The sequence below is a fragment of the Oryzias latipes genome, chromosome 21 (assembly GCF_053564925.1).
Source record: "Oryzias latipes strain Hd-rR chromosome 21, Olatipes_Hd-rR_3.1".
Lineage (NCBI taxonomy): Eukaryota > Metazoa > Chordata > Actinopteri > Beloniformes > Adrianichthyidae > Oryzias > Oryzias latipes.
In genome coordinates this window covers 25,518,342-25,543,973 of record NC_136257.1, presented here as the reverse complement: position 1 = coordinate 25,543,973, position 25,632 = coordinate 25,518,342, and the positions used below count along the sequence as shown (strand labels likewise).

Genomic DNA, 25,632 nt, shown 5'->3' with positions numbered 1-25,632 from the left:
GGACTTAGATTATCTTTTATCATTGAAGATGTTTCATCTCTCTTGGAGGCTTTCTCCTTTCTGAAGTACAGCTGATTTATTTGCTTCTAGGAAGAGTGTGTTTAAGACCTGACCCCTAATTCTCTAGGTTAGGAGATTATTAGGCTGATAAAAATCCTAAATGGTTTTGGATTGTTGTCCTTTTATCTTTAGCTTGGGTGAGGGGTAATAGTCATCAGCACTTCGCAGCCAAGAACTCCACAAAAGACGGTTGTAGATGGATCTTTCACCATTTCTACTGAGGGAATGTTTGTCATTTTTGACAAAATAGGCTTTCTTACACCTCACTTAAATCATTATTTATTTATAATTTAATCATTATAAGTTCACTGTCCTCAAAAAAATGGTTTGAGTTCTTCAGATGGACTGATGTACCTCAGAAACCTCTCCAGTGAGTTGGCACTGCAATGTTGATTCATGCAAAGGTCGTTTGGTTTCTCCAGTGTGCTGTCTGTTGCAGTATATATATGTATATATAGAGAGAGATAGAGAGAAGGGGGAAGGATGGATGGATGGATGGATGGATGGATGGATGGATGGATGGATGGATGGATGGATGGATGGATGGATGGATGGATGGATGGATGGATGGATGGAGAGGGAAAGAAAGAGGGAGAGAGGGTAGGTAGGTATTTCAATAGGTGGATATTTTGGAGCTTGTCGTCTCAAAACTATCTTACATGTAGCTCGCCTGCCAAAAAAGGTTGGCCACCCCTGGTCTACATAAGAGCAATAAAAGTGACTTAAAGATTTTAACAATCTTCTTACACTCTCGGCTTCTCCCATCAGGGGTCGCCACAGCAAAACAACCTCCCTCGAGGATGAGTCGCATGGTTAACTTGGCAATGTTTTACGCCGAATGCCCTTCCTGACGTAACCCTTAGGACCGGCACAGCAGCAGAGAAGGGAATAGGAGGCAGCCCGGAATCGAACCCAGGTTTCACGGACAGAAGGCGCCGCAAACCAGCACGAGCTAAACCGGCCCCCACTCAAAGATTTTAACAATAAATTGAGAAATTTCCCAATTTAAAAATAGGACAACACATTTTCGTAGAATCACAAAAGTCTTACCAAATGGACAGTGCTTAAAGCCTCCAGACTTTTGAAAATAAACTGTGCTGATTTTCTTTCAAGGTTTAGATTAGATATATATAAAAATAAAGGGCTTGGATTACACAGATATTTATTGAAATGCTATTTCAAGAAGAGAAGTTCCACTTCTCAACCAGATAATCAATAAAGCCCCTGCCGTATCCATTAAAAGGCTAATCTAACATCAGTATTTACACAGTGCTTTGAGTGTTTTCTTTGTATTTGTTTAGCTTTCAGAGTCTTTCCTTTGGCTCAGGTGTGGCCACTGTTGTGATTTCTGGGTGGGGTCGTTCACAGTGGATTTGCTTGTGTTCATATCTTTCAGCCATACGTTTTTTTTGCGCAGCACACTGAGAGAGTTCTGGGACCAGCTCATTCTTTCTGTTAGTTGTGAAAGAGCAACTGTTATCTCTGAACACACCACTCAGGATGTTCACTCTCTCACACTTTGCACGCTTGTGCGGATGGAAAATCTGAAATAGAGATCAGGCTTTGGTGCTGGCACTCCAGGAACACAGAGCTCCTCAAAGGACGTCCTTCCCAAGAGCAACAATGAGATCTCATCTCACCGGTTCTCCATCTCCGATTTTAAAATGCCGTACTGTTGACCTGGGCACTGTTGAAGAGATATTTCCAAATATCTGTTTCATCTTCCATGAAACAAATCTTATTTCTAAATTCCCCACACTTATAACAAGGTCAGATTACAAAGCAGAAGGGATATAAACCAGAAAACCATAACAAAGGTTAACTAAATACTCAGTCTAATATTTTGTCCTTTTGTCTGCATTTTCACATTCCTATGTCCAGAATATTCTACTGTAAACACTTATAATTCCTCCACTACAAAAATTTTGGTTTTAATGGCATTTTTATTCCAGTTCAATAAATACTGCCAAAAGAAAAAAATTGAAGTTTCAATGACGGTTAGTAAAGTGACTGGGAAAATAGCAGATGCTATGAATAGTAGTTTGAAAAGCCTAACAGCTGGGTGTTAAATAATAGCATGGCGGCCTTGACTTTGTAGATGCAGCCTGCTGTCATTAATGCAACATGCCAGCGTTGCTCACAATGCCGCCTTGTCGGGGGGCCGGCAGGTGACGCTGACGAAACCAAAACATACTTGTACAGCAAAGGTTGAACTCACATCGGTTTCTGTCTGTGAGACTTTTGTTCGGGCAAGTTTATAATCTGCAGTGATATGTCTGCGATTGACCCCACAAGACATCCTCTGTCTGTTTTATTTAAATCCTGTTATTGTCTGTCTCTTGTTGTGAGAAACCTCATATTTTCCAAGTGGGGTTTTTTTCTTTTCGTAATTTGACCTATTTTCAGTTGACTTGTAATTCTATTTCAGTCATTAAACTATCCAAAAATGAAATGAAATCATGAAATGAATTTTCAAAACGTCAAACAAAACTTTACATTTCTGATGGAGATTTTAAAATAATTATTAGACAAATTCCCATTAGATTTCTCATTACTGCCTCCATTTAAATACAGGACTAAACAAATGAGTCAAGTAGATGGTATAAGGACAAAAATGTTCTCTTTCAGAGCAAAATATAATAACATGACACTGCGGTTTGCAACCTTGCCATTCCTCTTCTTTACCTCCCTTTGCACTGCAAAAACAGGCCCTTTAAATTTAAGTCCAAAATTCTTACCCCATTGGTAGATTTTTATTTAAATAGGCAAAAAAATAAAAAATCATGGGGTAAGAAAAGTGGTTTCAACAAGAATAATAAAAAGAATATTCTACCTATTAAGACATGTTTTCTTAAATTAAGATTATTTTTCAATTGAAAACCTTTTTTGATAAGATTCTTTTTGCTTTCCTGAGATTCAGTTTTTGCATTGTAGGGGTTGCCTAAGCGAATAATCCGCCTCCATCACATCCTTTCCAGTGCATCAGCCTGCTAACACCAACCACCCTTATGTCCTCCTTCATCCATGAACCTCCTTCCATCTTCTGTCATTATCAGTCATAACCTTTCCATTCTTTCTCCTTCTCGTTTCTTGGAGCTTCAGATAGAGTTCAAGAAACCTATATTTTTTAGAATAATTTTCACCCAAATCAATACAAAAAGTCATATTGTTAACTTAACTGCATTTAATGTTAGCCTATATTAACAAGTAAAATGTATAGTGTAGTTGTATATATAAAATAGTTTTAGGTATAAAATTAAAGGCTATAATGGAACCTCCAGCTGAACCAAACTCACAAAAGCTATCTGCTGTGACCATTTACGTTCTGAGAGGACAGAAAACAGACAGACAAATCATCTGACCTCAAGACAAAAAGAAAACAAGTTGGTCCTTAAAATCACATTCATGAATGAACCAGAAAACCAAGAAATGAAATATGTAAAGTGGGAAGAGTGAGGAAAAACAGCTAGTTGTGCTCCAATTTACTGACCCCCACAGGTCTACACTGGCATAAAGTCACCCAGATGAACCTTAACTATAACCTATGTAAAAAAAAAGGTTTTAAATATTGCTTTTAAGATAGTGATAGTGCATAACCAGGAAGTTGATTCTACAAAAGCAGGACCTTAAAGAGGTATGCTCTGCCTTGTCATTCTAGTTTTAAAAGTTCCGTGAACCTAACATAAATTATTATCTATAGACAAAACTAGAAACATTTCAGCTGAACAGTTTTCCTGGGTTTTCTAATACTAAACAAAGCATTTAGCCTAAACACACTTAACCTTTAAAATGTGCTTATTTAATAGAAGGACCTTAAACTTGAAATTTTAGAGGAAATCTTGGATTAATTGGGAAAGGACCAAAGTTTTTAACTAAAATGTTGGATATTGGTAGTCCAATATCAAACCCCACTCTAATCTGAGATTTAGAGTCCCACACTGCAGTTCTCTGTGAGGATTTCTAACCCAATTAAAGTCTTCCTGTTGCCATTTTTCCTGAATCTTTCTTTCTGCTGTACTTTGTTTATTTCTGATCACTGGATTGTAAAGATGATAATTTCCCCTCCAGGAAATGCTGCAGGCTATCAGGAATGGAAACATCAAGCTCACAATCAAGAGCTCTGTATGGATTTGGTGATGGCTGGCACAGTTTAATCCTTGCCCACAAAGTTCACAGATTTATTGTTTGAATTTTTATTTCTCAATAAAAAAGAATGGTTCATGAGGTCAATAAGTACTCTATCCACTCAATTCAATTTTTGGTCTTTTATTAGTATAAAAATAAAGATGATGCAGTAATTTTTCTTTTTTTAAAGTTCACATTTCTGCTCTCATTTACAGTTAACTGGGTTTGTCATCAAAACACTGTAATAGTAAATCTGGCTCAGCAACCCACAAAACAAATATAGCTCTCACAGCTGATGACTTTACAAAACCACTCAGATATCTTTTAGGACAAAGTCAGCTGAATCTTTCACTGAATGGATGTATTTGTCTTCCTTTTTTCCTCAAAGGGATTATGGGTGGTCCAATGCATCTAAATTTATAGTCAGTGTAAGACAAAGTTCCTGTTGGTCCCAGAGTGAATGAAAGGACAAAAACCCTGCTTCATGTGTGCTTTGTCCAAGTAAAAAGAACACTTAGTATTTTTAACTACAGATTTTAAATACAAACTTTACCTTAAAGCTTTGCTCCCAAAATTGTTTTTCCGCTGGTAATTGTTTTGTAACTCCTCAATTAAATTGTTTTTGATTATGTTTTATGTTACAGATTTCAACTTTAAGGCGCCAGGGGAGAACTTTGTACCCAACAGTGCCTGAAAATGCAGAAGAGGAAGCACAAAGTTTATTTGTCCAAGAGGTTGGTGGAGTCTTATTTGTTTTGTTTTGTTTTGTTTTCTTTTATTTATGTATTGCAAACACATAAGAGCTGAAGGCCTCTTGATCTTGACAGATCTTACCGTTACAACAGGGGGTTAGGAATCTTCTGACACACGAGGTGTATATTTGTATAAACCGCTTTTTGTATTTGAGGCAAAACTTTATGTAAATACGTTTGCATGCATTTCCTGTTGGACCAGATGGAAAAAAAGAGGAGAAAAGAGGAGAGTGGGATATTAGAAATGGGGAATAAGAGAACAAAAGAAAGGGGGGGGAGGGGGGGTTACGGAAGTTGGAAGATGATTAAAAAAGTAAGTAGGGGGTAGAATCACAAAGCAACAAGTTGCTGGAGGATTGTCATCATTACTGACAGGTGTAGAGGTTGGTCAAGAGGGCGCGGCCTGTCTACAGACACAATGAAATATTACAAACATACCTTTTCAACTGTAGGGGTATAAGGTGAGAACCTTATACCCCTACAGTGCCTGATATTGCTGAAGAGGAAGCTCACAGTCTATTTGTCCAATTTTGGATTTTAAAGGCCCTGAAACATGTACCAGTAATGCTTCTTGGGTTTTGGCAGAAACTCTGATGTGAAACAGAAGAAAAGGGAGGCAGGGAACATTTAAGTTTGATAATAATAGAGAAGTTTGGATAGATATGTACCATAAAGCAAAGCTCAGCACCCTCATCAACCCATAGCTTCTTTTCTCTCACATTATGTAACCATCAAAATCGACTTTTTTTAGTGAAAGCACTAAATGTATTAAATGAATACACCTTAAGGTGTATTGTGTTTGCAAGGTTTGACAGACAAACCTGACACTTTTTTTTTAAAGAAAAAGCTTTAGACTCATATCTGTGTTTTTCATTTTCAAATGTGAACCAAGTAAAGAAATGCATTTGTTGGATAAAAAATGTTAACATTTTCATAAGAAGTCGAAAAAAGTAGAAAAGCAGTTATTGGAAAACTGGAATGTTTAAAAGTTATTTATACAGCAACTTATAATTTATACTTTGGGTGTCATTTTTATTTTGGTTGTGGTGGTCGGAAAGGTTCTGTGTTTTATAATTAAATCACTTTGCATTACTGTAGTATAAAAAGCGCTTTATAAATAAAGTTTGATTTGATCTTTGTCCATGAAAGGCCCACTCTGATGGAAATTGTGTTTTTGGTGTTTTTTACATGCTGTGGCATTTTTCTGAAAATCAAGCTGAAATTGCATTTCTGAATGCAATTCATGCTCAAAACTGTATGACTGGATAGCTCCAAAATTGTCATTTTTGTTGTACTGGTTATGTAAATTGGGGATTAAGAGTGGCTGTAAGCTAGTGGGAGAGTGTGTAAATAGAGAGCTCAGTTATGGGTGAATTTTTGCTTTGTTTACTTGGTTTTATCTCTGAAAGTTATAAAGTGTTTTTGTCTGCACATCTTAAGCCTGTCTGGTATGGCATTATTTCTTTTTGCTCCACTTCTCAGCTGCCTTTTTTCCAAATCTAAAACAACTTTTCTATTGTGGTAAAAAAAGAACCTGTTATGCAGATTGTGTCCAATATTTCTAGCGTGTGTGACTTTGGTGGGAAATTTGAATTATTAGCTCGGACTGGTTGATCAAACCATCTCCGAAAGGCAAACTTCCATCTGGCTGTCAAGTCCGTCTCTCAGCTCAGTGACTATTGAGCTGTGATCTGGTCCTAAAAAAAAAAAAAACAGGCAGAGGCTCTTATGACTTAATCAAGAATGCTTTGTTCATATCAGTTTCGGATCCGTTTTGCCGTTCAGGTTGAGTTTACTCTCTCCGTAGGAGCATTTCTTGTAAAGGACATGGATTTCTACTGAACTGATACAAGTGAGCAGCTCATATCACTTGATCTAACGATGAGCAGATGTCTCGTTTCTAAGTAAAGCGAGATAGTGATACCCTCCCTTCCAGGGAGTGGTGAAAACAAAGCAAGTCAACAATCCTTTTTTCTGTGTTTTCTTAGATGTTGTATAGGGTTTGTGTGCGAGCGCCTTCATTTTTTAATCTGGAGACCTTTTGTACTTGGATATTTGTTTTTCACACACAGAAAAAAGATTGGGCCAACTTGTGACCTATGTGAATTTGAGGGCTTTGGGCTCTGTTTGCCAATTCAGGTCCAACTCTGGACAAGAGCTGCTAGAAGTGATGTTGCCTTTGAAGAGTTCTGCCTGTTTTTTGAGAACAGAAGTTTGCTTTTAGGACACTTGCAGGGTTTGGCTCTGTTGCCTTTCAACGAGTCCAACTTTTCAAAAGAAAGAATTCAACGAGTATGCCTCCCTTTTGTAGCAGTTGGCTCGGTGATCGGTAATTCTAGATCTGGAGGGCCACTCTTCTGCTTCTATTTCAACTTCAGCTTGCCTTTAGCTTCTGATTATCTGAACACACTTCGTCCAGGTACCAGCAGCAGGCAGGGTTATTTGGAAAACAAGTGCCAGAATAGATTGATTTGATGAAAATTGTGTTTTTACCATGTTCTTCTGGCATTTTTATGATGATGGTGGAGAAATATAAAGAAAATTAGGCTTTAAATTGCATTTCTGAGTATTAGTATCAGTATTCTTTATTTAAATTGTTGTAACTTTTCCTGTGACGTCATTTCCGGGTGAGCTATTCCCAGTGCTAGTTGTGTGACTGCTGTCCTCTTGTTTGGCATTAGCCTTACTACTATTGCTTACTCTAAGGGTTATCTGGGTTAATATTCACATCTAGTACCTTTTATTAGCGAATTCACCACTGTTAAACCGCTTGCTGTTCACTTTTCTCACTTTGCTAAATAAACCACTTCTCTTTACTTAAACACCGCTAGCCTTAGCTTAGAACCTAGTATGGCCACCACCACTCTTTCCGCCTCTCCTCCTCTCTCCTGCCCCATGTGCCATATGTTTAGTGATGATCCTGCCTCCTTTAGTGAAGATAGGGGTAGGTGTGTTAAGTGTAGTCTTGTGTTAGACTTGGAGGCCAGGCTGGAGCAGTTAGAAGCGCGGCTCCGCACAGTGGAAGCTAAGCCGGCTAGCCAGGTCGTTACTCGTAGCGCGGGCCGCGCTACCAGGGCTAACTTAGTTAGCACCCCAGCGCCCTCCCAACAGCCGGGAGACAGTCAGGGGTTTGTACCGGTTGGGAGGAAACATAGTGCTAAACGCAAAAACTTAGAGCACCCGAGACTCCACGTTAGTAATAGGTTCTCCCCCCTCAGCGACACACCCGCTGAACACTCAACTCTGGTTATAGGCTCTTCTGAAGTTAGAAACGTGGAGCTCCCAGCGGCTACTGTCAGGTGTTATCCGGGGGCCAGAGTTGGTGACATCGAGGGGAACCTTAGGATGTTAGCTCAGAGTAAGTCCAGGTTCCGTCGAGTCGTGATTCACGCAGGCGGTAATGATGCCCGACGGAGACAGTCAGAGGTGGTTAAGTTAAACGTAACTTCGGTGTGTAAACTGGCTAAGACGATGTCCGACACTGTAATTTTCTCTGGTCCCCTGCCGAACTTAGTCAATGATGAAATGTACAGCCGCTTTTCATCATTTAACCGCTGGCTTTCTAGATGGTGCCCAGAAAACGGCGTTGGTTTTGTGGATAACTGGAGCGCGTTTTGGGGGAAGCCCGGTCTCATGCGGAGAGACGGCGTCCATCCCACCCGGGACGGTGCCGCTCTTCTTTCTAGAAACATTTCTGCTAGCCTTAGTCTGTTAACCTGACAATCCAGAGACGAGACCCGGGCGCAGAGCAGCAGTGTAAAACGCTCCTCTGAGCCGCCCTTAGGGTTAGTGCCGGTGCAAAACCCATGCAGGGAAAGTCAAGCAGGTCCAAGCGTTAGCTTATGTGCTGAAAGACAAATGAAAGGAGCGCGTCATAGAAACCTTACAGTGACAGACAGCAGTTCTCACAAGCAGAATTATGATGTCATTAAATGCGGTTTATTAAACATTCGATCCATTTCCTCCAAGTCCCTCTTAGTCAACGAGTTAATTACTGATAAGAATCTTAGTCTTTTAGCCTTAACAGAAACTTGGCTCCATCAGGATGACTATGTTAGATTGAATGAAGCAACCCCCCCCCACTTATACTAACTATCAGAAATCCAGGATTTCAGGGAAAGGAGGTGGTTTGGCAGTAATATCACAGTCTAGCTTACTTCTCAGCCCTAAAGTTAAAAATGCTTATAATTCATTTGAAAGCATCATATTGTCTATAAATCACCCAAACAGGAAAACTCCAAAACCTGTTTTACTCATAATTATTTATCGCCCCCCCGGCCCATATTCAGAATTTTTAACTGAGTTTTCCGACTTCCTATCGACTATTGTCTTAGATTCTGATCAAATTATAATATTAGGGGATTTTAATATTCATGTTGATGACCCCAGTGACTGCCTAGGAAAGGCTTTTGCAGCTTTATTAGATGATGTTGGTTTCACCCAAAGTGTGAATGAACCCACTCACTGTCATAAGCACACCCTGGACCTTGTTCTAACCCATGGGATAGAGATCAACCAGCTGAGTGTCCTTCCTCTTAACCCCATCATTTCTGATCACTTTATGATTACCTTCCAGCTTACACTGGAACATCCTTCTGCACCAGTGAATAAGAAACAACTTAGAAGAACCTTAACTGACCGTTCTGTGTCTGAGTTTAAACACACAGTTCAGCCAGTACTTAGTGATATTCTGAGAAAATACTCTGAGACCAGCTCCCATAGCGTCAGTCCTAGTATAAATGACCACTTTGTTAATGATGCCTTACAAGCCCTCAGGAGTACACTCGATGTTGTTGCCCCCTTGAAACCTAAGTTCGTCAGACAAAACCGAGTAGCACCGTGGTTTAACGCTGAAACTCGTTCTCTTAAACGAGAAACCCGTAAGTTGGAAAGAGAATGGCGCCGCTCCGGTTCAGAGCAGTCTCTGGATATCTGGAAACATAGCCTATTAAATTATAAAAAAGCTCTGCGTAGAGCTAGAAGCCAGTACTATTCAACCTTAATATCAGAGAATGGAAACAATCCAAGATTTCTTTTTAGCACTATAGCTAAATTAACTCGCAGTCAGAGCTCAGTAGAACCACATGTTCCTGTTTCTCTCAGCTCTGATGATTTTCTTACATTTTTCGATAGTAAAATCTCAAATATTAGACATAAGTTAAATCAAGTTATTCCTACTATCAGCCCAGAGCAGGCCGAAGCGGTAGAAATGGAGGCATCCATAGAAACCTCTGTAACATTGGACTGCTTCACTGCTGTGGATCAAGCGGAAATAACATCAATTATTACGTCCTCCAAATCCTCAACGTGTCTGTTAGACCCAATTCCCACTAGACTTTTTAAAGAAACTTTTCCCCTAATTAATGATCCCATATTAACAATGATAAATGCCTCTCTGGAAACGGGTTACGTGCCACAGTCTTTTAAATATGCAGTTGTTAAACCTCTTCTGAAAAAGCCCAGTTTGGATCCTAGCATCTTGGCCAACTATAGACCGATATCAAACCTGCCCTTTATTTCTAAAATCCTAGAAAGAGTTGTAGTTAAGCAGCTTTACTGCCACCTACAGGACAACAGCCACTTTGAAGACTTTCAGTCGGGGTTTAGACCTCACCACAGTACGGAAACTGCACTAGTTAGAGTCTCTAATGACTTGTTATTGGCCTCAGAAAAGGGACTACTTTCTATTCTGGTCCTGTTGGACCTCAGTGCTGCCTTTGACACTATCGACCACGGTATTTTACTCCATAGATTAGAGCAGGACATAGGGATCAGAGGATCTGCTCTCCAGTGGTTTAAATCCTATCTGTCTGATAGGTATCAGTTCGTTAATGTAAATGGCCATTCCTCTCAGTGCACTCGAGTCAACTATGGAGTCCCACAGGGCTCAGTCTTGGGACCGATCCTGTTTACGCTTTATATGTTACCCCTAGGAAACATAATCAGGAAACACAGCATTAATTTTCATTGTTATGCCGACGATACGCAGTTGTATTTATCCATGAAGCCTGACCAGAATGACCAGATAGAGAAACTGAACGCCTGCATCAGTGACATCAAGACCTGGATGACAATTAATTACCTCCTCTTGAACCCAGAAAAAACTGAGGTCATTATACTTGGTCCTAAAAACCTCAGAGATGCTCTGTCTGCTCAGATAGTCTCCCTGGATGGTATAAGTATAGCCCCCAATTCCACAGTTAGAAACCTTGGGGTTTTACTTGACCAGGATTTATCATTTAAGGCTCACATATCTCAGGCATGTAGAACTGCCTTTTTTCACCTGCGGAATATTGCTAAGATCAGAAATATACTTTCTAAGAGTGATGCTGAAAAACTCATCCATGCATTTGTTACGTCGAGGCTGGATTACTGTAACTCCTTGTTAGCAGCGTGTCCTAAGAGTTCCTTAAGAAGTCTCCAGCTTGTTCAGAACGCAGCTGCTAGATTGTTAGCTGGAACCAGCAGAAGAGATCACATCACTCCTGTGTTAGTTTCGCTCCATTGGCTCCCAGTTGATTCTAGAATTAAGTTCAAGATCCTCCTGTTAACCTATAAGGCCTTACATGGAATGGCCCCGTCCTATATTAAGGACCTCATAGTCCCTTACCAACCAATCAGAACACTTCGCTCGCAAAATGCAGGACTGCTTGTGGTTCCTAGAATTAGTAAAAGTACGGTTGGAGGTAGAGCGTTTAGCCACCAAGCCCCTGTCTTATGGAATAAACTCCCAGCTCATGTAAGAGAGGCCGACACAGTTTCTACATTCAAAGCTAGACTGAAAACGTTCCTCTTTGGACAGGCTTATTGTCAGACTAGTTAGTATTCAGAGATTATTTAACTTAATGTTAGTTTGTTTAAATTAAACTTAATAAAAACTATTTCTTTTAAAAGGCTGCTAGAAGTTGAAGCTGGGGTAACTATGGTGCACTGGGGTTCTGTCCTCTTTCCTTTTTTACTTCTACCCTTCCTCTCCTCTATTCTTGATCATAATTTATTATTTAGTTCTCCATGCCTCTGTTTGGTGCAGTGCGATTCATGTATTGTCCCTCTTTTCCTCTCCCCTCCTGGGGAGTGGGAGTGCTTCCAGACTCCAGTTGGCTCATCCGTGCTCCAGTTCCTGACCGTTTACCTCGCCTTTGCTCCTGCTCCTACACCTGGCTGTGGATCCTGCCTCTGGCTCATCTCTGGCTCGTCTCTGCTCTGTGCCTGACCGAGTACCTCGTCTCTGCTCCTGCTCCTACACCTGGCTGTGGTTCCTGTCTCCGGCTCGACTCGCGCCTTTGACTGTCCCCACAACCACGGCTGGATGAAGCTCGTCTGCTGGACTTTTATATATGTAGTTGTAGATTTAGATAAGTTAATTCTTCTCTAAGAGTTCTGGTAAATCGCCTGTCCGTCCTGGGGGAGGATCCCTCCTTCATGTGGGCACCCCTGAGGTTTCTTCGTTTTTTCCGGAATCCGGTTTTTTTGGGAGTTTTTCCTTACCGCGAAGGGGGGTCTAAGGGCAGGGATGCCAGTATAGCTTAGTCAGTTTGTTAGTTCATTTTAGTATTTTTCTATTGAACTCTTTGTATTCGTGATCCTTTTGATTTCATGTTTTACTTCGAAGCCCATCGAGACGACTGTTGTTGTGATTTTGGGCTATACAAATAAAATTGAATTGAATTGAATTGAATGAAATAAGGCCGTTTTTTGCTTGGGGTTGTGAGCGGCTGTAAGCTAGCAGGAGAGTGTTACTTGATGGATGATGGAAATGGGGTCTGGCTTACTCCACACCAACAGTTCCACCCACAACTCAGATGCGAATTACTGATGAACTACTGACGCTCTGCAGAAACTATGTCCTAAAAAAAGTTTTTAAATTTTTGCTACAAACGGCGTATTTATAATAATTCTGGTCACGAATGTATACAGCGGCAGTCAGTCATGCGGGAAAGACGTCATTGCAAAATCGGGCAACAGTTGGGCGACCACAGGGCATTGGCAGCCGGATCGCCGGCTGGCAGCTGCTTTAATTGGATGATGTGTAATTGTCTCAGGACGGGGGCCGTCCATATCAAGTGCCACCAGCCATCCGGTAGCTGGGGGAGTATAGAAAAAGTGGGCCATTCTGCACCACTGGTCATTGGCAACTCACATTTTGAGCACACATAAAATAAAAATCTTGTCCATTTACAAATGTACAAAATATTTAGACAACATGCCTTCCAAGAAACCTAGCAAAAGCAAAGCCCCAGCACCCAAGAAAACAAAGGTCCAAGCGGTCCAACCACAGCAGGAGTCTTCATCAGATGAAAAGCATCAGTGCATCAACGTAGCATCAATGCCGTCTTCCCATGAGGACTGGAAATGCTTTTAGAATAGAACAAAATAATTCAAAAAGCCTTTTTTCAATTTTGTTTAACACTTTATGTATGATCAAAGCATGCCAGAACACCAAAATAAGCCTCTGCTGTTTTTTCTCCTCAGTGCATTAAGACCTACAAGTCCAACTGGCATGTCGTCAACTATAAATATGAGGATTATTCTGGTGATTTCCGCCAGCTTCCAAAGTAAGTCAGTAGCTTTGTGTTGTGATTACTTTGATATGCAATCACTGAAATTGTTTCCATCTTTCAACTACAATGGTTCCATAAAATAATTACGAGAAAGCACATCCTACAAATGAGCCTCATTTCCGTGCAAAAGAGCATTTCCTTTCTTTGAAGCATTGTGCGTTTTCCAACTGCAGCCGGTGTGGAAATCACCGTCATTGTCCTGAGGTTGTACCATCAGCTCAAGCCTCTTCCCTGAAGTGCAGCTATTTTATTAGAATCAGAAGCGGCAATGTCTTTCACAGAACAACTGCTGCCAATGTTTGTTTTTTTCTTATCCTCAGTGGAAGTGAAAACAATGCAGCATGACGCAGATTGGCTGACAAAAGCTTCTAATTATTTTGTGGTAAACAGATTTTTAGGTTTGCTAATGTACATTTTCCTGCTGGCAACCTGCAGGTTAGGTTAATGCTGTCTGTCAACACTTTCAGTTTGTCACATCTTTTATTTCTCCCCTTTAGAAAGTCAAAAGTAAATGGATTTTTGTCCAAACTGTTCATTTAATCTGCTTGATGTTTGTTAACTTTTACACTAATGTCAACCCAATTCTATTGTACAGCAAAGTGTCCCGGCCGGATAAACTGGCTGTCCACATGTTTGAAGTGGACGAGGATGTCGATAAAGATGAGGTAATGTTTTTAATAAACATGTATTTTTTTTATTTTTGAAAACAAATGACTGGGAGCCTTTTTTTAAAAGCAAAAACGTGACATAATTTAAAACCCTCTAAATACTAGATTTCATTAATAGAAATATCACCAAAGGATGTGGAAATCATACATGAACATGAAATCTTGGCAGTGATAAAGTCTGTCAGTGCCAGTATGAGCTTTACAGTAAAAACCAACAGTTTTTTTATGCCTTAAGAATTTGTTTACTCATACGCAGTTCAACACAAAAGAAGACTTATTTAAACTCGCAAACTTCTTTTTTTTCTCTAAAAGGTTCTGGAAAACTGTTTAATCTGTCAGATGATGGCAGCACCCACCTTTGATAATTCAGGGCGGTTTTGAATCTGAAGCAAATTTGCTAAAAGTGCACATGAGGTGCATGGCCAAGTTAAAAGATAAAACTGAAATTTTAAAAGGTGATTCAGTTTCCCAAATTGTGCATTCATTATTGCCATCAGAATACATACTGCCATCAAAAAAATTCATTTTTTTAAATATACAGTATGCTTCAATAGAATCACATTATACTGATTTTTCAGACTGTATGGTTTATCTTTCATGTTTTTATATTATATGTCTTTGACATAAAATCCTGCTCTTGTTCTATAGCTTGTTTTAATGAAAGGAATTAAGTTTTGCCTTTTGTTGTAACCCTTGTGCCATCCTAGGCACTTTAACATTGGAAGTTGGGTCATCTAGACCCACTAGACAGTGCTCTGAACCTTTTTTTTTTTCTTCAATGATTTGTGATCTTCACTGGTGTCCATGGATGACATGAAATCTTTCCACCTTTATCCACCTTTTTCATGGTAGGGAGAACACGTCAATGTATGGGTGGGGTCATTTAAGATAGCACAAGGGTTGAAGTAAATTCTCAAAGCTGCATTTGCATCTTTTTTCCTGCTTCGCTCGACAATGTCTGACAGAATGGGTGTGGAGCCTCTCAGAAGTTGAATGAGCATTTGCTTTTTTTGGATGGGGCCTGTAGGATTCCCGTAAGTCCGCTGACAAACACTCAGGTTTGGTGGGAGTGTTTATAACAGCCCAGCGGTTTCTGAAACAAATGTTATCTGGAATCCTGCAAGGTCACACAGAAGATTCATTATGCTGACTCTGTCCTGCAATCTTTGCAAATGGGAAACTGCACCTCCTATTGGCAACTGCTCCTTCTTCAACAACAGTGATAAACAATGTAGAACTAGCCGTTTATTAACCCTTGTGCTATCCTAGGCATTTTAACATTGGGATTTGGGTCATCTAGACCCACTAGATAGTGCTCTGAACCTTTTTTCTTCAATGATTTGTGATCTTCACTGGTGTCCATGGATTACATGAAATCTTTCCGCCTTTATCCACCTTTGTCATGGTAGGAATAACACGTCAATGTAAGGGTGGGGTTATCTAAGATAGCACAAGGGTTAAAAACAGTCTTGAAAGGCCTTTATTCTCTTTTAAATTCTGATGGTTATCACGTCCCCATTGAAGCATGTTTTCTGTTTTTTGTTTTCACTCCGAAGCAAAAATACATGTTTTATCCTAATTTGACTTGCTTCATTTAATTGTTTGTTAAATGAAGGAAAGCGATGGGGATCTTTATTACTTTTCTGCTTTTGCAGTCAAGACAGCTGAAGTCTTTCCAGACAGAATTCCAGGTGCTTTTTAACTCAGCCCTCCACACTGAAAACATTAGACTGCCTGCCAACACTTTTAAAATCCCCTTTTGCTTTTTTATACTCAGAAGAGAAATTCTGGATCTTGAGAAAGCAATTTAGTGTGAAAGTGTCAGAAACACTGTTTAGGACATATGTGGACGCAAACCAGGACAGTTTGTCTCATTAATCTTCTCATTGGTTTGTTTTCTCTAACCCTGGATTTGTGTCGGTCGTGTGGGAGAGGCACCGCCTCATGCTGCTCAAACACTCTTAGAGTGGAGTCTGAAGATCAGTATTTATGTGTAATTGCTGCTCAGAAGACAGAGATGTTTGTTTAGCAATCCTGGTTTATTTTATGTTCTTCTGCCTGCTTGTTTGGACTGAGACGGCCCCGCGCAGCATCAAGCTCTGTGTTGCATCAAAGCAGGACATCAAAGGCTATGATGCACCTCAAAGCTGCTCAAATGGACATTGGGATGCTCTGTTGCTAAAGTTTCTATTTTTTTTATCATGATTAGTCTGCAAGAAATACATTTGTCAGTGCTCCAAAATTCCTAAATGTGTATTTCCATTGCTACTTTATTTAAAATGTATTATGATGGAGCATTAACAAAATGCTAATGTTTTTTTAAATTGTAGCTTCTTTTAAATGACCAGAAACCTTTGCTTGTTGCAGGATTCTGCCTCTCTAGGATCTCAGAAAGGAGGGATTTCTAAACATGGCTGGCTGTACAAGGGGAACATCAACAGTGCCATCAGCGTGACCATGAGGGTGAGAAAACTGTGAGCTGAAAAGCTCCACACACTTAAATATTTTAAACTAAGATTAGGGGATTTGTATTTTCATAATGAAAGAATAAACATATTTGTGCAATTTGAGGATTTCATCAAGCATTTAGTCTTATTCTTTCTTAAAGAATAGCAGTATGTTGGAATCACACAAATATGTGTTTTTTGCTTTTTTTATCCAAATCTAAATTGAAGAAAGGTTAGTAACAGTCTCAAGTAATGTTTTTATTTTTAAAGCTCAAAAGTGCAGTTTGACATAAGAAATATTTTAAAGACAGACGTAGACAGACTTGTTTGTTTTTATGTACAGCACCTTGAGCTGTTTTTTTTTTTTTTTACAGGAAAGGTGCTACATAAATAAAATTAATTAGAATTTGAATTTGATTGTGATTCTGGAGTGTTTTTTCCATGAAAAAGTAGACAACCTAAAAATGTCCGCCATTGTGTCTCTTTTCCAGTCGTTCAAGAGGAGGTATTTCCACCTGACCCAACTTGGAGATGGCTCATATAATTTAAACTTCTACAAGGACGAGAAGATCTCCAAAGAACCCAAGGGTACCATTTTCCTGGACTCCTGCATGGGAGTAGTTTATGTGAGTGCCAAAATAATCAGGTTTTCTTCCAAGTCTGAAGTGCAAATCACATCAACAAATGACTCGACCTGAAAACACATTAAAGATCCCGACGACGGTTACAAAACAAAACGAATAATAAAAATAAAACATTAAATTGTAGAAATCGAAACTAAATTCCAGATACCAAAACGTAACTGAAAAAATGAAACAAAATAAGAAATAATGTTAGAAAACAAAACCCAGTAATAAATCAGAAAAGGTAAGTATGATGGACAACATTGATTGCATGATGACGTTTGTTTACTTTTGCAAATCCAAGTTTTTTGGCATGGCAATATCTTCAGACAGAATACATTTATTTAAGCTTCTGACTGCAACCACTACAAAGGTTCAGTGAATCAACTACTTCAGACAAAACATCCTACTGCTTTCATTCTTCAAAACTCAAACATCATTTCCAAAATATATATATATATATATATATATATATATATATATATATATATATATATATATATATATATATATATATATATATATATATATATATATATATATATATATATATATATATATATTGCATTTTGGTTTCAGGAATTTTGTTTTGATTTCTAAAATGTAATTTTGTTGGGTTTTTTATTACTGTTTTGTGTTTTTAATTGTCGTCTAAATCTGTAACATGTTTTTACATTGAGTGATTTAAATGGTGTGATTTGTACTTCAGGGTCACCGTAGATATTAGCTCTGTGAACAGAAAGAGACTCATTTATTAGAAAAAGACAGACATGACATACAGGTTTTTAATTTATTCCAATACGAAAGAAGACAAAGCTTAATGTGGCCAACCATAAATGAGAAAAAAAAATAAGGGATTCTTTCTGGCAATTTTTAAACTATTATCTCTTCATTGCTACTTTACCTGTAGTTTAAAGTAGATAATCTTTAGAAATACAAGAGGTGCTGAACATGTAATTAATATAATATTAAAAATAAAATATTTCATGGCTTAGATTACTTTGTACACCACGAAGTATGATGTTACTTTAAAAAAAATTACTTTTCTGATGAGGTATTCACAAGAGTACCACCTGTGTAAATCCACCAAAAATGTAACTAAGTTGTGATGGAAAATATCCTAAAAGACCTGATGATTTAGTGTAGAATAGCATTTTAGCAAATCCCTTTTTTGTAGATGTTTTTGTTTTGTTCTCCGTTAAAAGAGCTGTCAAAACAAGTCGAGTGATGGATTCCATCAGGGTGGAACGTGAGCTCTCTCCATCTCAAGGTCAGGCTTTTCTGCTGATGCTGTAGAGCCAGGTGAACGCTGAGCTTTTACATCGGAGCACTTTCTTCTGACCTCTCAATCAATGCACACATTGGATTGTTGAATGCATTATCATCTTTATATCCCTATATGGAAAGACCACAATGTTTTTTATCATATAGTTACATAGTGGCAGGGGCGGAGCTAAGGGGGAACAGGGGGGCAGCTTGCCCCCCAATTCGTGAGTCAATATTTGTATAAAAATTTACAAAGGGTGATCAATAGAACTATCTTTAAGCATAGCGAAAATAACAAAAGCAATACTTTTTAATGAAATCTTGAGCTTCTCAAGTTGCGCATTTGTGATCCTCTTTTGTAATGATCTTCCACTCAGCTTTTCTTATTTACCACCCTTCCAAAGTATTTTGCCCCACTCCCGCCCACCTTATAAAATGTTCTGGCTCTGGCACTGCATATAGTGGCTTTTTTATGCATTTGTCTTAAATATTAGCTGTTTAAACAAAAATAAAATTTACTATTATCTGTTTTTATGTTTTTGCACTTTCAATTTTTGCCACTTTCTCCACCAAACAAAATAATCAGTTAGGCTATTTTATGTACTCATAACTGTTAAAACAGTACATTTCTAAAACTAAATGACACAGTGGTTGATATTCATAATTATTCTATTTATGACAGTTTTTTTTTTTTTTAAAAAGCCACCTATCCGTATACAAAATAAAATAATTTTTTCCAACATTCCATTTAGCTTACTTTTTTTTATTTTGGCATAATTTTCTTCTGAAACAATCCCCTTTATTATAAACATAGTTTACTGTAATCTGCCATCTTAATACGGTTGGATTTAGTGTCCATGTATTAAATTCAATAAGACTTTCTAAAACTATATGTGTGATTGCACCAAATGGAAACATCTTTTATTGTTCTTTTTTTCTCTACTTGCTGGCTGTTTTCAGCACAGACACGACACTTTAGAAAGACTTTCCATTCCCTTTCTCTAGAGAGATGTTCGGCTTTGGTGTTTAGCAAAGTAAAACAAGTCCTCCTACACTTGGTGGTGATAAGTAAGTGTGTTTTTCAAGGCGGCGGTTTCATTTTTTCATCTTTTAAATGGTCCTCCTTCATGTTTCTTTAGCCAGTAGACAGATTGTTGCTCTCCCTCCCGATCACTCCCACCCCACAGAAGAAAAACACACAATAACATTCACCAACATCCAATTTCCAACATTAATGTGATGACATCCCTGCTATACTTTATATTAAATTTTGTCTATTATGAACGGAAATCTGCAGCAAGAGCTGATTTGTTACAGATGAGCAGAGACCACAGCTGTGGCAATGTTTACAGTCTGATATGAGAAAACCTTTATTTGGTCTGTCTGATATTTAAAAAAAAAGATTCCAATATATTTCCTGTTCCTTTAAGCAACAATATATTTCCTCCGGGTTATTGACTTATTCCGTTGGAATGACTTTCCTCCTGCTTCTCCCTGCAGAACAACAAAGTTCGGAGGTTTGCGTTCGAGCTGAAGATGCAGGACAAGAGCACCTACCTGCTGGCTGCAGACAGCGAAGTAGAGATGGAGGACTGGATGAACACACTCAACAAAATCCTGCACACCAGCTTTGAAATTGCCATGCAGGACAAAAGAAATGGAGACATCCATGATGGTGTGTATATTTCTAAATAAATAAAAAGACGAATAATGTTTAAAACATTGTCCAAAATCTAGATGGGGATGGATATTTCATCTGAAATATTTCGTTTTATGAAGAAAATCCGCTTTTTGTGTAAGAAAATGCCGGCCAAAGTGTAAGAATCCTATCTCAGATTTATTAAGTCTTTTTTATGTTTGTTATTATGGCCGCCAGCAGTCCTGGACTGCAAGGACATGTTTGTTTTTGGAATTCTTCTTTCTAAGTGAACCTTTGAGCAAGAACTTCACCCCCGCAGCAAACTCAAAATTTGCACATACCTAGAACAGGTGAAAAGAAAATTTATGACATGGTGAACCATCCCCCTAAAAATCATGACATCCGGTGACGTTCAGAGGGACCGTAGGCGCAAACTGGCAGGCACACCTCTGTCATCACCAAGTATGAATGAGGAGTGAATAAATAATGGACACATTGTAAGCATGTAAGCGTCTGGAAGAGCCCAGAAAAATCAAATATTTATTATTATTATATTTATTATTATCACAGTGGATGAAACAGTAAAAAAAAATGAATGGAGCCCAAATCTCTTATGGAATTCCCAAAATTATTTTACAAATCCACTAACGAAACCAAAACACACGAGTCAGGGACATCCAAAGGAAGTTTTGAGATTACAGTAGGATGGTCACAGAACCTAAGGCTTGACGAGCATTTCCTCTCAAAGAGTGAAATTTGGCAATATTCATAATTAACCACAAACTTCAGTATCTTGACAAAATTTTACACACAGATTAAGCATACAACCACAACCGTAGTTTGGTTGACCTTTGACCTCAGGAAGAGGCCACCCTGTTGAATAAAAAGAAAACACCATTAGTACCAGCTACAACTTCTCATAGGGATTTTGATCTATCGCCTCCTTACTCCTTCTTTGGGAAGCTACTTGGGAAAACCGCTGAATTTAAAAGTTGCCGATTTTTTTTTTTTTTTTTTTTATGGTGTTAGCGTGGCGAGGCAAACCCTCTTGTTGCTTGCCTAATTTTTCCAGAATGTTGTGAATATTTATTGCATAAATCCCTGACTAAAGCTGCACCAAAAACATGACATACATCATGAACATATACAGAATATGGGCATGGTTAATAAAAAAAATCTAAAAGTTTACATTTGCTGATTCTTTTAAAAATGACCTATACCTGTTCATCACCATTAGGTGACCAAAAACTAAAATGGTTGCTATGGAAATAAAACCAACAGAAAGGAGGTAATTGGGTTTTGGTGGGTGGCACCTTCTGGCTATACATCGCTGCTCACAGATTCATTGTTTTTTATTCTTTGCTAAAGCACAAATTTAAGACAAATTTGACCTTTTTTTTTTTTTTTCATTTTACTGAGACCGGAAATACTTCATTAGGGTGAAGAAAAATTGTTGCATTAGTAAAGGCTTGTTAACAATTTTTATCTTTAAGATTCCAATTTGACTGATTTATCGATGTTTTGTTAACACATGGGTTATAGATACAAAGCAGAAACCCTTTTGTAAGCTGAAACCCTTGGATGAAGTAAATCCACTGTTTCTTTTTCTCTGTATGCGGGCGGTTTGGTGTTTTTAACACTAGACATCCACCTCTAAGCTTCCCTCTGCGCCGCTGCGTGTCAAGTGGGAGAAGACCACCCAGCTGTTCTTAATGCACACCTCCTGTTTCTTTAGAAGCTGAGCTTTTAGAAGAAAAAGCACAGCTAATCTTTTTAACTCCTCAGCTTTTAACCGTTGTGAACAACTAAGATTTCCTGGAATATTTCACAGATCTTCCTCCTTTTTTCCCCTGTGATGGATGCACAGACGGATGAATGTTGACTGATGTTTTTAACTCATCAGTAAGGGTTTCAGGATATTCTACAAAGCAGCTGCAGTGCTCTCATTTTTAACATCACTTCTCTGCACTCATCGTGTTTTTCTTTAGATGATGATCTCGGAAAGTCTGACAGCTCCTCTGGCAGCATGGACAGCTTTCAGGTAAAGCGTGCTTTTTTAGATGGATGCTCGTGAATTCAGGGCACATCAGATTTATTGTCATTGCAAAAAAGTTAACAGACATTCCCCCCTCACAGCAGAGGACTCCTCACAGAGGCGCCACCCTCATCTAATGAGTCCTAATATAAACCATTGTAAACTGTGTAAGAGAGAACTGTTGAAGTGAGAGAATTTTACTCTCAGACAGTGGTTTATAAAAAGGAAAGCACAGTTAGGCCACATTTTACGTGGGGGTTTTTTTCTTCACTTTTTTTGGTTTTATGTCACAGCAACACACAATAATAAAACTTGTATTTACTCGCCCTATTTGGCAAATTTTTTTTTATTTGCAGAAGAACATTTTAATACACAAAACAAAAGAAGCTGAACAGACAAAACAAATTTAGTACTCCATCTGTGCACATTTGGTTAGATTCTTTGTAAGTTGGGCAGCACAAAAGCAACATTTGAGCCTTGATTTTCTTTTTTTCATGTTGTTGTCTTGCATGCCGTTTGAATGAAAGCTAACTGCATGTGCATGTAAACAATGTTTGACATTTGAGAAAGGTTAAGTTTAACTATAAGTTTGCGCTTTGGATTGTGCCAAAACATTTAGTTTTAAGTTATTGGACTTGAGCGCAAGAAAAAATTCCAGTTTTTGCTATATAAAGACGAAAGTTTGCAACCTAGTTTTTTGATGATAGATTAAAAAGCAAAAGTGGACAAAAAAAAATGTTTTAGTTGTAGTTAATCAGGTAAGAAAAATGCTAATGTGCAGTTTTGAAATAAAAAATAAACGTTTTCACTTCAGTTTTTCTTTGAGGTTCAACTTATTTATTAATTGAAGAGGATAAACGCTGATTGGAGGGGCCCTCTGCTTAGGGGTCCCAGAGAACCCCCCCAGCTGCCATCCATGTGGAGTTAGATTTATTACAGGTGCGCTTGACAATTCAGCTATTATTAGCACAGCTTTTAACTGGAGCATCAGTTTTGTACCAAAAATCTAATTTATTATTCTCCAAATATCCACTCTTTGCAAAAGCAAGCGGAGGAAAACCTTTTAAAAGGAACATTTAATATCCATCATGTCTTGATGATTTGTTGTTGTTCTAGACTTGCATCTTGATAAATGTCATTAGTTATGTAGGAAAACTCTACATATCACTTACTGATTCATAATGGTAAAGACACATGTGCACAGACAGTGATGGAAAACAGCAGCTTGACAGTTTACACTTATTCCACTGAATGCTGGCACCGGCTCAGTCTCACCACAGAGCCAGACTGGAAAATGTGAGGTCTTCCTTCCAGCTCTGAGTGAAGGACCAAACACATTTTAATGATAAAACAAAATGACTCTGGTTAAAATGTTCTGTATATGCCTTAAGAAATGTTTGTTTTTCTTTTTTCTTTAGAGCACAAGAGATATTGAATCAAGGATGAGGAACGAGACCAGACTGAAGCTGTTCACTCTTGACCCAGACACACAGGTAATTCACCTTAAGCTGGAGTGAGGTCTGTAAACTCATGAAGTCAAATCTAATCCTACCCTATGTGTTGTTTGTAGAAACTTGACTTCTCTGGAATCGAGCCGGACGTAAAGCAGTTTGAGGAGAAGTTTGGGAAACGCGTGCTGGTGAACTGCAACGACCTCTCCTTTAACCTGCAGAGCTGTGTTGCCGAGAACGAGGAAGGACCGACGACAAACGTACGGCCGCTCTCCGTCTGAATCTCTGAAATATCATTCGATGAAGGTAGACGAGGCGGTTTGCTTGCAGCAGCCGGATGGATTCCTCTCATTACTTAAGTTGGACTCCTATCAACATGGCAACCAGGCCACTGGGAGAGGAATGGTGAATCATCTATGTAATGAATTTTGATGTCCTGCTGTCCTCCCATCAGAAAGTGTTTGAAAGCCTCTCTGCGCAGCAGCATGCATACTCAAATCCTTTAAGTAAAAGAAAAGCAACTTATTATTTATATTGAAAACCTTTGATCTAATTTTTGGCCAATTTATCATTTGTCTAACGCCAGGTGGAGCCATTCTACGTCACACTGTCACTGTTTGACATCCAGAACGGAAGAAAAATCTCCTCTGACTTCCATGTAGATCTAAACCATCCATCGGTTCGTGGCATGGTGCCCATTAACGCTACTCAGTATATGAACGGGGGCGGTAACGCCCACCCCCAGGGGCAACCCTTGATCCATGGGGTGTCAGAAGCAGCCCTACAGTTTCCTAGACAGGTAGGGATCAAATGTAGACAATAGCATCTGTTTAAAGTCACAATAAAACCTAACCTGTGGTTTCTCTTCAGGGCATCTTCTCTATAACATGTCCCCACCCAGATATCTTCCTCGTTGCCCGCATCGAGAAGGTGCTTCAGGGAGGAATCAACCACTGTGCAGAACCGTACATGAAGAGCTCAGACTCCACAAAGGTGCTTTTTTTTCACCAGCAACAAAGTTCTATCCTTTCTACACATTTAGAACGAGTGCGATCCAACATAAACATTTCTGATTCCTCCAAATGTGTGTCCTTGAGCTGAGTCTGACCAGACAGCCACCACTCATACAGTGTCGAGTGATGAGGCCCAGCTTGTTTGTGTGTTCATATTAACATCCCAGTGTGTCTGTTCTACTAGGTGGCACAGAAGGTGTTGAAAAACGCCAAGCTGGCGTGTAGTCGACTTGGTCAGTACACAATGCCTTTTGCCTGGGCAGCGAGGTACGTTCTGAATAAATGAATGAAAAAAAAATTTAATTCTCACTCATCTTTTGATCAGTTTTAAAACTGTTCTCAGTAGTCTTATAATTAAGATTTGGCTATTTTTAGCCAAAATAATAAAAACAATCGTTTTCTAGGACATAATTGCTGCAGAGCAGCAGTAGTTCATTTGAAATTCCCCTCTGAGTTGTGGGCGGGACCGTTTGAATGGGGCAACCCACTCCTCCCCATTGCTGAGAGCTCTCTGTTTACATGCTCTCTCGCTAGCTTAAGGTCCATCACACCCCCCAATCTAACATTACCGGTGCAACAGAAACGGCGAGCATTATTGGCGCTATCGGGGTGTACTATGAGGCCAGAACATTCTCATAACGCACACAATCTGTTTAAAAAATGTGCATTTCCAAATTATGAGACTGAAACTTCATATCTTTTTGAATAAATTTGAATAAAGTAATACTCATAAATCCAATTTGAACTTTAATTTTCTAAATGTATGTCCTCTATTATCAGAAAAATGATACAAGAAAATGATAAAAACCTTAAAAAGCACATTTTCATCAGAGTGGGTCTTTAAGTGTTTATTTTAATGACAACATTTAAAATGACCATAGTAACATAAAAAGGAGCAGGTTGAATTTTACCTGATATCCTCCCTGCTCAAAAAATATTTATTAATCATCTGAAAATAAAATGTATGAGAAAATATTTGATTTATTGGAATC

At 38.7% G+C, this 25,632-nt stretch overlaps 1 protein-coding gene across 11 annotated transcripts in view; it reads left to right on the top strand.

The window, feature by feature from the left end:
• The window catches only part of LOC101165268 (dedicator of cytokinesis protein 9), a 93,323-nt gene that overhangs the window by 35,084 nt on the left and 32,607 nt on the right, over positions 1 to 25,632 (top strand). For all 11 annotated transcript variants that reach the window (XM_011489823.4, XM_078939745.1, XM_078939742.1 and 8 more), the window contains exons 3-14: positions 4,830 to 4,919; positions 13,410 to 13,492; positions 14,094 to 14,163; positions 16,534 to 16,629; positions 17,105 to 17,239; positions 20,003 to 20,177; positions 22,130 to 22,182; positions 23,595 to 23,669; positions 23,747 to 23,887; positions 24,214 to 24,426; positions 24,498 to 24,620; positions 24,825 to 24,907. In XM_011489823.4, coding sequence (XP_011488125.1) covers positions 4,830 to 4,919; positions 13,410 to 13,492; positions 14,094 to 14,163; positions 16,534 to 16,629; positions 17,105 to 17,239; positions 20,003 to 20,177; positions 22,130 to 22,182; positions 23,595 to 23,669; positions 23,747 to 23,887; positions 24,214 to 24,426; positions 24,498 to 24,620; positions 24,825 to 24,907 — 1,337 coding nt within the window. The remainder of the gene's footprint in view (positions 1 to 4,829; positions 4,920 to 13,409; positions 13,493 to 14,093; positions 14,164 to 16,533; positions 16,630 to 17,104; positions 17,240 to 20,002; positions 20,178 to 22,129; positions 22,183 to 23,594; positions 23,670 to 23,746; positions 23,888 to 24,213; positions 24,427 to 24,497; positions 24,621 to 24,824; positions 24,908 to 25,632) is intronic.